Source organism: Caretta caretta, chromosome 5 (assembly GCF_965140235.1).
Source record: "Caretta caretta isolate rCarCar2 chromosome 5, rCarCar1.hap1, whole genome shotgun sequence".
Taxonomy (NCBI): domain Eukaryota; kingdom Metazoa; phylum Chordata; order Testudines; family Cheloniidae; genus Caretta; species Caretta caretta.
Genome location: NC_134210.1, coordinates 71,158,694 through 71,174,258, shown reverse-complemented (window position 1 = coordinate 71,174,258; position 15,565 = coordinate 71,158,694). Strand labels below are relative to the sequence as shown.

At 39.7% G+C, this 15,565-nt stretch overlaps 1 protein-coding gene across 1 annotated transcript in view; it reads right to left on the bottom strand.

Annotated features, from left to right (window-relative positions):
* The window catches only part of SLC25A46 (solute carrier family 25 member 46), a 41,187-nt gene that overhangs the window by 23,995 nt on the left and 1,627 nt on the right, over nucleotides 1-15,565 (bottom strand). The window contains exons 2-5 of the mRNA XM_048849968.2: nucleotides 10,521-10,563; nucleotides 7,655-7,712; nucleotides 6,954-7,031; nucleotides 5,934-6,034 (exon numbers count right to left, since the gene is read on the bottom strand). Of these exons, the coding sequence (XP_048705925.1) occupies nucleotides 5,934-6,034; nucleotides 6,954-7,031; nucleotides 7,655-7,712; nucleotides 10,521-10,563 (280 nt within the window). The remainder of the gene's footprint in view (nucleotides 1-5,933; nucleotides 6,035-6,953; nucleotides 7,032-7,654; nucleotides 7,713-10,520; nucleotides 10,564-15,565) is intronic.

Here is a 15,565-nt window from a genome sequence, read left to right as displayed (position 1 = left end):
GTTAGTTTTGCAGATAGTGTCTCTCGCTGCTCAAGTTCAGTGTAATTTATTAGGCATGTGAATAGATACATGAGCCTTAGCATGCCTAACTGGAGAAGCAAATTTTTTCAAATAATGCTTTTATTTTCTCCAAAGGGCTAGTGGTGACATGCACTCTGTAGGAGTAACCCTTGAGCATTTGAGACCTTGGCACAATGATGTGTGCCCTGGTTTAATCTACACAGAGAGCAAAAAAAATGTTGCCAAGAACGTGTCAACTTTACAAAAAGGTATCTTGCTCTTCCCTCTTCCCCCCTGGGGAATGCATCTCAGGAATCCCTTGGTGTAATGGCCCAAATTTGGATTGCTGACCATACCCTGTGGCACACCAAATTTTAAGGCAATATGATTAACCGTATGGATTTTAGAGCATTTAGGACAGACAAGAGCAAAACAGAAAGCTGGTCTTAATCTTAACTACAGAACAGCTGTCATTCTGCTATAAGAGCCATGCTCCATAAAGTGGAAGTTGGCCCCACCCTGTCAATGTGTCTTAACTTTAACAAGGAGAGACCACTTCTATGGAGTATGTTCAGTTTTCATGTCCATTGAGTCCTTAGTTTCTCTGCTGAAACTCCCAACACAAGTGTCAATTATGGGGTATTTTTGGTGATGACACTGGGAATTGGATTAAGACCAATATATCAGAAATGGTTTCCAAGTGGCAAGAGACTCCAATTCACTACTAGCTCTCTGAATCTCACTGCTGGTAAAGTTTGCAGATGACACAAAGATTGGTGGAGTGGTAAATAAGGACAGGTCAATTATATCAAGTGATCTGGATAGCGTCGTAAACTGGGTTCATTCAAGTTAGGGTGGATAAAAAGATTTTTGAAAAAAGATTTTTTGATTTAAATTATAATAGATTTATTTTAAAAAATAAACCTGTTTAAAATGAAAACTGAATTTAATACTAAATATGGTAAGACCTAAACTACTTATAATTTAGTTGTAAATGTGAAACATATATTGCTTAGAGAAGTTTATGTATCCAAAACGTTTAAGGTTGTTTTGTTTAATAAAAATACATTTTATATGATGTTGTGTGTGTTTAAATTCCAGTTACCATCCTAATAGTTTGACATAAGCCATGAGCAAAAGGTTGATTATCTAGTAAATAAGCCATATATCACTCACCATTTGCTAACATACTAAAAATGTACAAATTAATAAGAATGAAAATATTAAACTATATAATTGCTTAAATAAATTTGTATAGTGACAGTGTACCATTCTAGGTAGAAACATGATGTACCAAATCTAGTATAAAGGCTCAATTTAGTTGGAAATCAACATGCTTTAATGGCTATATCAACCAACGAGAATGCGTCTCTCTTTAGAAAATAACTGAAGTACACAAGGTAAGTTGATTAAAATCAAATGATTTAAAATTAGGCTTTCCACTTGGTAATTTAAATCAATCCACTCCACTCAAATTACTGTATTGAAGAGAACTCAACTTGTGTTTCAGTCTAGCAGACAAAGTTATAACAGGATTAAACATCTGGAAGCTGAAACTAGACATATTCAGAAACTGCCAATAAGGTGCATGCTTTTAACAGTTAGGGTAATGAACCATTAGAATAATTTAACCAAAGATGTGGCGTACCCCATCACTTGAAGTTTTTACATGACGACTTCCAAAAACCTATCTCAACTAGAAGTTACAGGCATGGTGCAGAAACTACTATGTGAAATTCAACAGCACATATTAAGCACAAAGTCAGACCAGATGATCATAAGGTACCTTCCAGCCTTAGTAATCTATAACCAACCCAATCCAACTTAAATCAGAATTTAAAAAAACCCGAGACTACTCTAAATTACCCAAAATCAACAACAGATGAGATCCTACCTAGCCAATGTCAATCGCTAAGGGCTCTTAACATCACGGCTTGCACCTGAAGCATGCTACATGTTGTTATTTAAACTAGCCTGAAGAAGCTCTACAATGAGATTGATGGGAACCAAAAATAGATACTCTTGGATTGCCCTGCCTACTGTGTCAAAAAGCTACATTGCCCCCAATTCTCTAATAGACCTTTCAAGGATCTGCCCTTCTTGATTTAACAAGGGCGTAATCACTTTCCGTGCATTTTCCAGTAACTTTAACTTTCCCCTGAAGAGCTAGGCTTTATGCACCAATTTAGATCTGGAACCTGAATTTGCATGAACAAGTCCTCTGCCTTAGCACACATTGACGATACGCTTTTACCCTTTCACTGGTGTCTGTGTGTTAAGGGAACTGGTGGAAGTGTATATTCCATCAACCTACTCCACAGGAATAGAGACCCCAGTGTGGTCATACATTCATGAACTATAAACATGCAAGAGGCAGTTCTACCTGCAAGCTAGAAGAACTATGCATGAGTGCTGTCACTTCTCTATTAAGCTGACTGGTAGAATGGATCACTGATCAGCATCTTTTATTTCTGTCCACAAAGTAAGAACTCTCATCCAGGGACTCATCTGTCACCTTAAGTACTGCAAACTCCTCCTCTCTGGGTGACCTTACACCCATCTTATCCCCCCCAATCCATTCAAACAGCAACTAAGATAGTTTTCTTTTCTCATTGTTCTGACCAGGCCATCGTCCCCTTTTCTGTATCCTTCCACTGACTCTCCACTTCCACTGCATCAGGCCCTAGCTTCCGCCCTCACTTTTGGAGTCCTTTACAACTTTGCCCTTCCCTACTTACCTATTCTCTTATTGTTTCATCATTCCACCTTCTTTCCTCATGACATCACTGTGACCCTAAAAACCCCTCAATGCCAACAGGAAAATAATTCACTATTTGGTAACTAACTCCTGAGAAGCCTGACAAAATCACTACACCCAACACATTGCTTTCATAATATTTACCCAAAGAGGCTTAAGTGAGGTCTCTAATAAAAGCTTATGTCACACTGGTTCTCAATCATTGTGAGATGTATGTACGGATAATATTTAAGGAATTGTGTATGTATACTGAAAGGTATGGTTTAAAGTCTGAATCAAAGCAGGGTTGTCAAGCAGGTTTTAACCAAAGGATGTATGTTCACCTGCCTGCCTCGGTTCACATATAAAATAGGCATTGTAAGCCAACTCAATTTACACATGATGTCAATACGAGGATGTGAAAGCAAAATGGAGCTAGCACACCAAAGAATAAACCATGGGGGTCATCCTGACTCTGGGGCCAAAACCAATGAACTCTGGCAATATAAAGAGAAGGCAAAAGGACACTTTTTTGTCCTTGACTGAGGAAGCAAAAAGGACAATGCTTCTTGCATTCATGAAAGAGGGATCCCAGCCATGATGGTTGGAGATGCTGGGAGAGTGCTTTAGGTGAGAAACTACTTTAGACAAGGGTTTAGCTCGTTACAGTTAAGTCTAGACTCTAGGAAGCATGCTATACTTTGTTTTATATGCGACAATTTCTGTTTCTATTTTTATCCTCTCTCTCTCTCTCTCTCTCAAAATCTTAGCCTTTGATAATAAACTTACGAGTGTTTATAAACTACCGTGAGGATCGTTGAGAAAACGCAAGGCGCTGTTGACAGGCCAAAAGGTAGAACCTTGTACTGATAGTGGTCTGTGTCCAAAGCAAATCTCAGAGAACGCCTGTGGGCAGGCTGTATTGTAACATGAAAATAAGCATCCCGCAGGTTGAGGGCTGAAAACCAGTCCCCCTGCTCCAGTGCCAGTATTATTGTTGTTAAGGTGACCATCTTGAACCTTTGCTTTCTTACAAATTTGTTTAGTCACCTGAGATCAAGGATAGGTCACTATCCCCCACCTTTTCTTTTGTGTTAAAAAACACTTGAGTAAATTCCCTTCCCCCTGTGTTGAGCAGGAACAGTCGCCACTCTATCAAAAGGGAGATCTTCAACCGTATTATGTATCTCCCGTGGAGATGCTGAAGAATTAAACCATGAGGCTTGTCGCATAACAACAGCTGTAGTGGTGGACCTGGCGGCCGTGTCAGCAGCGTCCAGTGAGATCTGTAGAGCGGTGCGTGAAATCATCTGTCCTACAGAGATCAGAGAATTAAATTGTTGCCTCTTTCCCTCAGGAACGTTGTTAATAAAGTCCATACATTTGCCATAGTTCCTGTGATCGTATTTGGCAAGTAATGCCGCATAATTCGCCACTCTAAATTAAAGCATGAAAGAGTATACTTTGCAGCCAAATAGGTCCAACCTCTTACTCTCCTTATCGAAGAGGTGAATTGAAAGTGTCCCGTTGGTTGGCTGCTTTCACTACCAGCAGGTTGGGTGCTGGGCGTGTGAAGAGAAATTCCAATCCCTTGGAGGGAATGTAATATTTTCAGTCCGCCCTTTTGCGGGTTTGCGGTATTGTGGCTGGAGTTTTGCACACCGTCTTGGCAGGTTCTATGATAGCCCCATTGATTGGCAATGCTATCTTGGAGGAGGAAGATGTCTGTAAGATATCAGTTAACTCATGTTGAGTTTCTGGCACTTCCTCCAGAGCAATCTTAAGCTCATTAGCTACGTTTTTGAACAAGTCTTAGAAGTGGGTAAAGTCATCTGCCATGGCTGGTGGTGGAGGCATAATAGCCTTATCCAGTGAGGGGGATGAATTGTTGTTGGTTGGCAAGGTGTCGGGAGCAGTGTCCTTTTCCTGCTCTGCCATGGGTTCCTCCCGTGTGTTCGCTGCTACAGCCTCCAAAGGTGGAGGCGGGGATCTGGTGTTTTCCCTTCATGGGCTGGGGCACCTGTTATTGTGCCTTCTGCAACACCCCCAGGGACTCCAATGTGGCCAGCGGCCAGGAAAGGGCATGGGCGGTCCCATGCATGGGTGGCAATACCAAGGTGGCATATCATGAGCGTATGTGGACCGTGATCGTAGTGGGTCAAGCAGCAACAAGTGTCCTGATTGGGGCAGAATGGCGATGGGAGAATACCCCTTCAACCTCCTCATCTCTCTGCGGTCAGGGAGACCAACAAATCCTTATAGTGCAGGAAATGGCATGGTGTCGAGAGGGTCGGTGCCAAAGGGCAGGGCGCTGATTACACCAGCAGTGTGGTGTGCTGAGTCAGTGCCGATGTAGCTTGTGCTGGCACTGTCGTGCTAGCGGCATTAGTCTGTGGCGCGGAAATAGGAGCGGTTGCTGGTGCCATCTCCTTTGGAACTACCAATGGTGCTGTGGTGGAGGCAGGCAGCTTAGAGCCATTAGCCTCAGCACCGGAGTGGTGAGTGCCAGCCCTGGCCACCTCGCAGACGGTGCTGAAGGTGCCCAGTGTGTTCCAGGTGCTGAGCCGCGGTGAGGCCAGCATTGATGGAACGATTTGGTCAGTGACCGTTTTGTGCTGATCTGCTCTCTATGAGGTGAGGAAGATGGCTCTCACTTTTATGACCAACTCTACTTCTCACTGGTTTAATACCCACTTAACAGAGGTATCTAACAATGCTTATATAGAGAAGGGAGAAAGCTGAGAGGAAGGTGGACTCTCCTATTCACGGTGTCTTCCTAGTCTGGAATGTCAGTTCAGACCACTACCTTTACTCTTACTAGAGGCAGTGAAATATCTGACCAGATTTTAATGCCCACCTATCATTTTTACAGTGCAAATATTTGTAATAAAAATAACATGAGCACTGTACACTCTGTATTCTTTCCCGTAAAAGAAATCAATATACTTGAAAATGTAGAAAAATATCCACAAATATTTAATAAATTTCAATTAGTATTCTATTGTTTAACAGTGTGATCAATCACAGTTGGTGATTTAAATCAATCCATTGACTGAAACCACCTAGGGAATATCTAGCGACCATAACAGAATCAAACTTTTAAACAACTCCATATTTTTAATACCTTACATGGTATTCAGTAACAAATGTTAATGTTCAACTTGCTAAATGTCACCAAAAAATGAATGTGTGATACCTTGGCAAGGGTGTAAATTCGCTGATGATGCCTTCTGTTCCCAAGGTTATGCCCTGAACCATGAAGGTGCTCCCCATTCCTTTCCAAAGAGCTTTTGGACCCTGTAATTTAAATTTCCAGTCAGATTCAGTAACACGAAAATTGGTGATAATACATTTCACACTTTTAATAAAATTGTAGAAACATACTAGAAAGGGGCCCAAATTGAATATTGGATCTGATTGTTTCCAAATTAATGGAATTCAGACCCTGATCCGAACAATGATCATCTCTAAATACTTTTCATACCAATAACACTTTCCATCAGATAACCTGAAGGAGCTTTACAAGCATTAATACATAATGCATACCAAAACTATTGCTGAGAGGCTTAATCTCCATATTTCCGCTGGGCAAAATGAGGTACAGAAAGACTAAGTGATTTATCCCAAATCACCCAGCCTGCCCTCTGCAAACCCAGAAATACATTCTCATCTTTTAACTAGTCTTGGACTTTAGACACAAAATCATCCGTCTATTGTAATAACATGGATATTTATGTTGAATTTTATAGTGGGATTCAGAGTACAGTAGTCTTCCAAAATTTAAAAAGTCACTATTTAATTTTAAATATTCTTTTTATCCACATAAATATCTAATACTTTCTGGAATCCTGCTGAATTCTTGGCCTCACTGACATGTTCTTTTCTTTTTGTGTGTATATATATATATATATATAAATAAAAGCAGAAGTGTTTGTGTGAGTGTGTGTGTGTATATGTATATACACATACACAAACGCACTTTTTTCCAGTAAATATTAAGCACAGTGAAATAAAATACTAGAGAAAGTGAAGTTCTTTATTGAACTCTTTTGTAATTAATAAAAATAAAACTTAGAAAAATATTTTTGTAATGCTCAGCTAGCTTCTAAAAATATTTAGATATGAAGAACACTTCTGTTTCAATAAGTATATATACCACAACTGTATCTACATAATTTTGTTTTATGTATAACTATTGAGGGCTCAAAATACTGACCTGGGTCTTATTGATGCTGTACATAATATTGACAATAGTAAATGGAGTGAGATGATAATTCCGGGCATGATAATTAACCTGTTAAAATATACATGCATGTAATAAAATAAAATGCTGGAATATAACAATTGTTGTTAAAACACTTAGGTGATGAATATTCACTTAAATGTTACAATTTAGACTGCAAGATCATCCAAAACAAGAACTGTTTTCTGAGGCAACTTGAACATTCTTCGTCACTCAAACATTAATAATACTTATTTAAATCTTCACTGCCACTTAAAAGGACATAGATCAAAATTCACTTGCAAATTTAGGTTTAAGCTTTGAAAAAAAAAATCTAAAAAAAAATTTCCTTTTTTTTTTCCATTAAAGTCCAATAGAAAGTCATTTTTAAAAACACCAAAACATTCTACTAGAGCATGAGAACCCGACAGTAATTTAATTAGTAACCACTTAGACACTATTTTTCTTTGTTTTATGTTTATTATCCAAACTAAAAATACAGCATTAAAAGTGAAAGTAAATTAGATTAACATTTTAATTTAAGTTCTAAAAGTAACATAAGGAAATTTGTTTTTAAACTTTTTACCTGACAGTGTCTACTTAGAAGTCTTAGGCTTCCTTATAACTCTACAATCAGAAAATGTAGAAAGTCTGAAACTAGATTAAGTTCAATTACAGAATTTAAAAACATGTACCTGACATTGGCGACGTAGAACAATGCAAGGATGTGCCAACACATTTTCTGTAAATAGACTTTAAAAGAGGAATGTATTTAAAAGTACTGAAAATAAACTGAAACCTATTAATAACGGATATTCTTCTTTAGCAGCAAATTAATATTAGGTTTACAATATTTGGGGAATACACAAAAATACGTCTCAATGTTAGTCCACGTCCTACCAGCAGTTTTTTTCGGAGAGTGAACCACACACTTTCCAACAGGCCAAAAAGTCAGACGCTCAGAAACTGATCACCCACTCCGTAGGGGTACATATGTACAAAAATTAATGCTCAGACCCTCCTGCTGTGAATATGAGGAAATACGCAGAGGCACAAAGTGAGTCACCCATGACCGCAGAGCTGGTCAGTGTCAGAACCAAAATTAAAAGCTCCCAACTCCCAGTTTTACAGTCATTCCTCTACACCACAGAGCCCCTCAAAGAAAGAAGATCTTGTTCTATAAGTCTATTAGGTCCCTACAGTATATCAACAGAGGTTGATATGTATGAAGGGGTTCAATAGTTGACCCAAAAACTTCATTCACCAGGCACCTTGAAAAATCTATTGCATTTGACATGGACTTGGACAGACATCGCAATGTATGTTCTGAGAACAGAATTAATCAGTATATTAAGGTCCACCATTTTCTCAACCAAAAAGAAAAATATAATTCCATACATAAAGATAGCAGCTTTGGATAGTTTTTCCACCCCAATATTACTGCTCTAGCATGCTTTAACATTGTGCTTGGTGATATTTGCACCTGCTTAGGAAAGATTAATACTACCTGAAAATATTCATTTGGGTGACGAATGCACAAGCACTCTTCACAGAAGCATTTCAGAATTCTCAGAAGTCTCTCCATATTTAACTGCAGATTCTCAGCAACTCCCCTCCCTCCTACCCAGGAGTCAACACTGTCTTAATTCTAGAATCATCTCCTCTAGATTCCTTGCTCTGATTACCCCACAATAAAATTTGAAGGTGTTTTTCCAAACTATAGGTGAGTGGGAAATTACATCTTTATAACTAGTCGGTCTCCAGGTACATATCACTTGGGCTATTTCTCTCTCTAGCTTATCTATACAGCACAGAATTTTAAACGGAGCAAGACTCAGCCTTTTGGTTTGTTTGAACAGGATCCCAAGTTGCCAAACAGCACAGACATGCTGATGTTCTTCAGGGGTTCCTTGCATGGAAAACAGACAGCAGCAGAAGTATAGCTACGTTTTCATACTTTGCTCATTACCATACTATTTGATAGCCTTAAGAAATATAGGTCTAACTCATTGGGGCCCAACTTTGGTCAATATGAAAATCTGTGCAGTCCATGGGATCCATGCTAATGGCTGCAAGCATCCTTTGCCATTTTACACCTCTACCCAGATATAACAAAACCTGATATAACACGGGTTCGCATACAACATGGTAAAGCAGGCTCCCCCCCTCCCCACCCCCCCCCGCCAGGTCTGGGAGGCAGGAGCTTTTGGGGGCCTGGGTGATTAGCGGGGGGCTGGGAGCAGCCCGCTCCGTTTCCCTTGCCCCTGCACCAGCCGTGTCACTCGGGGGAGGAGGCTTGGGGGAAGGGACTCCCCCCCACCCCGCACTCACCAGTGGTGGCGGAAGCAAAGCAGTCCGGCCCCAGCCCACTCCACTCCGCCAGCTCTCAGCCGCGGCGCTCCGCTTCCCACCGCAGGTGAGTGCTGGGAGCATCCTTTTCCCAACCTCCCCGCACTCACCAGCAGCTGCAGAAGGGGAGCAGCTCAGTCCAGCCCGCTCCACTCCGCCAGCTCCCAGCCATGGCACTCTGCTTCCCGACGCCAGTGAGTGCGGTGGGGGCGTCCTTTCCCCAACCTCCCCACACTCACCGGCGGCAGGAAGCGGAGCGCCATGGCTGGGAGCCGGTGGAGCGAAGCGGGCTTGGGCCACGTTGCTCTGCTTCCCGCCGCTGCCAGTGAGTGCCTTTCAGGGGGCAGGGGTGCGGATAGGGGTCAGGGCAGTCAGGGGACAGGGAGGTTGGGGTTCTGGGGGTGATTATGGATGGGGGTTCTCTGGAGGGGGCGGTCAGGGGCCAAAGGAGCAGGGGGGCCAAAGCAAGTGCGATAGAACGTGGTTTCACATATAATGCGGTAAGATTTTTTGGCTCCCGAGGACTGCGTTATATCAGGGTAGAGGTGTATTTGAAGATAAGAGCCAGAGGCTATGAGCTGGAGAGAAGACTGCTGAAAAAGATAATCATTATAATGTTCATTTCTTGGCTGGTTTCATTCAGTGCCAACAGCAATAAAGACATCCCCACTAAACCGAATGGATCCATGTGCACTCATTCTTGTAAATCATCCTTTATACAGAGTCAGTCAAAACTTAAGAAATATAGCACACACTACCTAGTTTACAGTATATTATTCTTCTGCCATTATCTAATCAATATTTTAAGTACTGTTTCTGAGGTTTAAAATTCAAGAACACTGTGCCAATGCAATTCCAGCTAGTTCCACTCATTCTAACACTATTGCTCTCTAAAGTCCAAACATATAAAAGTATTTTTATTGATGTGTGCTTCATGCAAAACATACTGTAGCAACTTATATGCTCCAAGGTTTTCAAAATTCCTATGCTATATATTTTTGTATCAAACCCATCACTGTAGTAACTGAAAGAGCTGCAGTACCTTAGCTTGAGAAAGAAGGTAAGAGAAAACAATTAACTTTGTGCTAGATTTTTAAACCTAGTTCATTAAATGCATATTGTAATTTGAACTCAGGGAGCATGACAGACTACAAAATGTAAAAGCCATAATTATCAGTGAAAAATATGTTTTACACAGAACAAAATTCTTACCTGGCAAGGCCAATACCAAAGCCTGCAAATCTATTCAACTGTTCTGAAAGAAACACAATAAAAGATTATGTAGCACTGATATTTACTGCAGAACGGTGAGGAAAGAAACAAGCTGTAATCCAGAGTACCAGAGCAACCAATTGTATAGCTTGCTCATTTCAACAAATTCTGAGCACTGCACCACAGTGTACAAAGTATACTACTTTCGGGATAGTTTTGCCAACTCAGCAAAAGTAAAACGTAATTGTCTACCAAAGATTACTTGCAACTGAAGTGCTTGGTTTATAATAACTTGCTGGAGCTCAAATACAAGTAACTTATTTGCCTTAAACTACCTATATGAGGAAAAGGGAGACTGCATGGCTAATGGAACTGGGAACAATTTGACTGACATCTGGGAAAACAAATGGACCCAAATCAATAATGACCAAAAACCGCTACCTAACAGCTGTTCAGCGGCATGTGTGACATGAATATGGTCTCAGTCCAGTTCTTAATGAATAAATGTCAGTACCATAATGCCACCAGAAGAACTGGTGTTACAAAAAGTCACAGAGAGTGACCCTTTTACTTCTAGAAGTCCCCTCCACCGAGGGGTCGATTTAGTGGGTCTAGTGAAGCCCTGCTAAATTGACTGTCAATCGCTCTCCGGGCGACTCCAGTACTCCACCGGAACAAGAAACATAAGGTAAATCGATGGGAGAGTTTCTCCCGTCAACCCAGCATGGTGTAGACACCACAAAAGGTTGACCCTAAGCTACACTGACTCCAGCTATGTTATTCACATAGCTGGAGTCGCTTAACTTAGGGCAACTGAGCCCCACAGTGTAGACTTGTCCTTGGTCTGCTAAGGCTTTGTGTCTAGTACTGTCAAATGGGAACTTTTTACTAACACTAAATTCACTTTAAACCTTACGATAGCAGGACACACAAATGTTAGTACTGTTAAATGCACAACAAAAAATGTACATTAACTTCTTCAGAAAGAGGGGAGATTGAAAAAATTCAACACACTTGCCCAGAATTTCAAATATTTATCTGGTAACCCAAAATACAGATCTATTTGATTGTAATGATTCCATGGAACAGCAAGCTGCTTAGATTGTTTTGATCAATAGTTTCCCAATTAAGACTTACAACTATGGAGTGACTACTTCCAGTCCTAAGGTTTATTTGGTTTTCATTATAAGCCTGATTTTGATCCTCAGTTTTGAGAAACTGAAAATCTTTTCCATCTGAACTTTTGTACATGTGCTCCATAGCCAGCAAAGAATTTATATGGAAAGTTTCAGGTTAGATGAGGAGTTTATGAAACAGAATTTGAAAAGTTAAAGGGTTATTTTAAGAATACAACACGCCTAGCTGTATTTCCGAAAGCTTGGTCTAAAAACCTACAAATCTGTTTTATAACATAACCCCCGGAAGAGATCAAATCATAGGACTTTTTTTTTTTTTTGATAAAGCTGAGTGCAAAATGTTTGAGTTAGTAACCACAGATGTTTCAATGATGCATCCAATCCAAGACGACTTCATGAGTTTTCCCAAAAGCCCAGTGGGGATTAAGTTTTGTTCAGCCCCAATTTTCAAACCTGGATGCCTAAAATTAGGCTCCTAAATCTATATTTATGTTCCTAGATAAAAAGTAGCCTGAGTTTCAAAGGTGCTGAGTGCCTACAGCTCTGAATGAAGTCAACTTGCAGACACTCAACACTGTTGAAAATTAGGCACTTTTATACAGAAGCTTAGATATGGATTTAGAAGCCTACCTTTAGGCATATAGATTTGAAAATCTTGACTTCAATTCACTAATCTCTTTCCACTTGTAGATACTGTCATAATATTAACCAACCATTAGTCTTCCCCTACTGAGAGTCTTCCAAACAAGAGTCAGATTCCTCTGCCTGTTGTGTGCCATGATTCCGAGCTGTCAATTGCCCTCACCCAAGCCATCAAGTCAGAACACAAAAAGATTTCTTACCCATTGCAGTAAGCATTTTCTCTCTGCCCCTACAACTTACAAGGCAGAGATAAGAACTTTTGCTCTTTGCCATACAGATACTTATTCTTTGCTTCAGTGGCTCTGCCAGTAGCTCTAGCAAGATAAATAGGTCAGGGCTCCTCCCAACAGTATCTGAGCCAAGAGCTTTCCACCCCAATCCTCTATGGAGAGATTGGAGTCCTTAGCTTGCCAGGTGACATGAATGTTTCCTGCGAGCACTCTTGGATCCTTAGGAGACTCCAGGGAATGAACTTGCACATACTGCCCATAGAGCAGAAACAGCTCTCCCCAACTTTGTGTCTGAGAATCCAAGGCACTGAACCTTCTCTCATAAACAACCATGTTTCAGCAGGCCCCCTCAGAAGGCACAGAAGACAGATGCTATGCTTCTCCTCCAGCAGTAGCACATTCACACTCTCCTCATCCCACACATCACTGAATTATTTTTCAAAAAGTCTTATTAAAAAAAAAGTCAGAGGTACCAAAAGATTGGAGAAAAGCAGTAGTAGGAAATAAGGCAAAGAGTGATTCTGCTGTCTCATAAGTCTAACTTTTACCCCTACTAAAACAATGGAACATTTGAAGAAAAAATCCAAACCTTTGGAGGGTAATAGAACCATTAGCATAAGCTGCATCATTACTGAAATGATGACATTTCCAGTAGCATGCATCATGTGTTAAGTGCTGCACAAGCAGGAGATACAGAAGCAAACAACGGTCAATGCAATTTTTAACTGCTTATGCCAAGATGCATCAGGAAATGACAGTCGCTTGATAAAGAGCTTTGCTACAACTGCATCAGGAATTCAGTGCTCAGTTTTAGGCACCATATTACCAGAAAGATATTTGCAAACCAGAAATAATTCAGGGAGGGGAAGAAAAAAAAAGAAAAGATCATACATTGAAGGACAGATTAAGGCCTGACCCTGCAAATTGCTGCTCTGAGGCAAAACCCCACTGACTTCAGTAGAGTTCTGTGTGGGCACAGCAGTCTACAGGTACACAATGAACTGCAGAATTGAGACCTACGAGTCACTTAGCTATAAAATGGCAAAGTGGGGGACTTAAAACTTAAAAATATAAATCTACATAAATGTTTTAATACACATACTGGTATTACAAACTAATTGTTTAGAAATGCATAGAACAACAACTAGAAGTAATGAGATGAAATTGAAGACAGTTCAGGTTGAATATTATTCAATTCAAAACTATTTTAATTGAAATTTGAAACACTAATTTCCATTAATATTACGCTTTTATGACTTTGTAATAGACAAACTAAGAGTGCATGAACTACTTGACAATGTCCTTTTAATAAAAATATGGAAACAAAAAGAAGTAAAAGAGAGTTAGGATTATTATCTTGCATTTCAACAATTTGCTGTTCACAACATTCCTTTTCATATTTTACACATATCATCTCCATTTCAGGAAGACAGAAAATGATAATCCAATTGCAATGACTTCTGTTCCCTTTTGCCAACACTGCCAAGGAACCATTGGAATAGATGCCTACATCATATTGTCATAACTCCCACCTCCTTCAACAGAAAAAGACTGACAAAACAAGAGGATGTACATTTAAAGATGACCTATAAATGAGAAATTTGTGTTTGTCCCCTTTTTACTTCTTTATGATGCACAAAGAAGTCCTGAAAGTTTGTGTATTTTTGTTTTAAAAAGTTTATGCCTTGACTCTTGAATTTTGCAGCAAGAAAACTACTATGTTGGTGTGAAACACCAGGAAAATGAAATCTTATTAACTGACTGAAGATTGTTTCATGCTCTTTATAAACTGTTGCAAGACCCATCTATTGTCTCAGATTTTTTATTGTATTTACAGAAGGTGGGGTATTTATGTTAATTTTGATGCTACTAGTTATATGGATGGCTGAATTTGCATGTATAAATGTATTGCATTATAAAAGGCACATGGAGCGTACAACCAGCACTTTTTCTAACAATGTACTTTGTGTGTCTATTATGTGCTTAGCACATACTTTTGGGCACTGTATAAATAATACCTATTTAACTTAAATATACAATCAGAAAAAAACTTCCTTTGTTAAAGATTCAACACCACCACCATCTCTTCAAGCTCCCAAACCACATTCAGGGGTACCACAGAAGAGAGATCCAGGAAAATAGGGAAAGTGAGATAAAACAAAACAAAAACTTTTCAGATCTTCTTTATACATCAAACCAAAAATGCACAAATCCATTTTGCTTTCTTATCTTAAGGTCAACTCAAAGTTTGGTGTTTTTTTAATAAACAAAGTTTTCTTTTATCTTATGTTCAAGTTTTGAAATCAAAATACAAGAGTGAACAACTAGTTTGTATAGATTTGAGGCAAAACTGGGTTTAAGATATGTAACATCTCCTAAAAGAGGACACTTTGTCTAGGCATTTAATGTATATAGTATCTATCACTGTGGTATCATGAGCAGAAGATCAACTACTTTATGAAGCATGTCTGATGTTATAAAATACTTCAGACATTCAGTAAGAGTTTTAGAATAAGAGGGAATAAGTAGAAAATAAACAAAAAAATTTACATAATCTGATTATATGCAATGTGAACAGAAAAAAATGAACTGAAAAAGCTTGAAAAAAATAAACTTTCAGATGAGACGTGAAAATAAGTGATTCAATGAGATGGCACAATTGAGCAAAGTTGATTTCAAGAGGAGGGAACTCAAGTGTAAAAAACAAACACTAATTGTGGTTAGACCAAGTAGGATGCCACACAGGTAGCTAATACTAGGTAACTGAAGAAAATAGTGGGTTCATTAGGTAGTCTAGCATAGCCAAGGAGGCTTATAAAAAACAAGGAGAAAAGTTTTGAACTAGATTCTAAAGTAAATGGAGGAGGAGGGGAAGCAGAAGAGTTCCAGAATAAGAGGGAAGCTGACATGCTTCTCAATTTGCTTGGCATTCTTAGCCCTGGTCTACACGGGCGGAGGGGGGGGGGGGGGGGGAAGAGGAGAAATCTTTCTAAGTTCCCCCGTCGACTCTGCCTGCCCCTCTCGTGGCGCTGGAGTA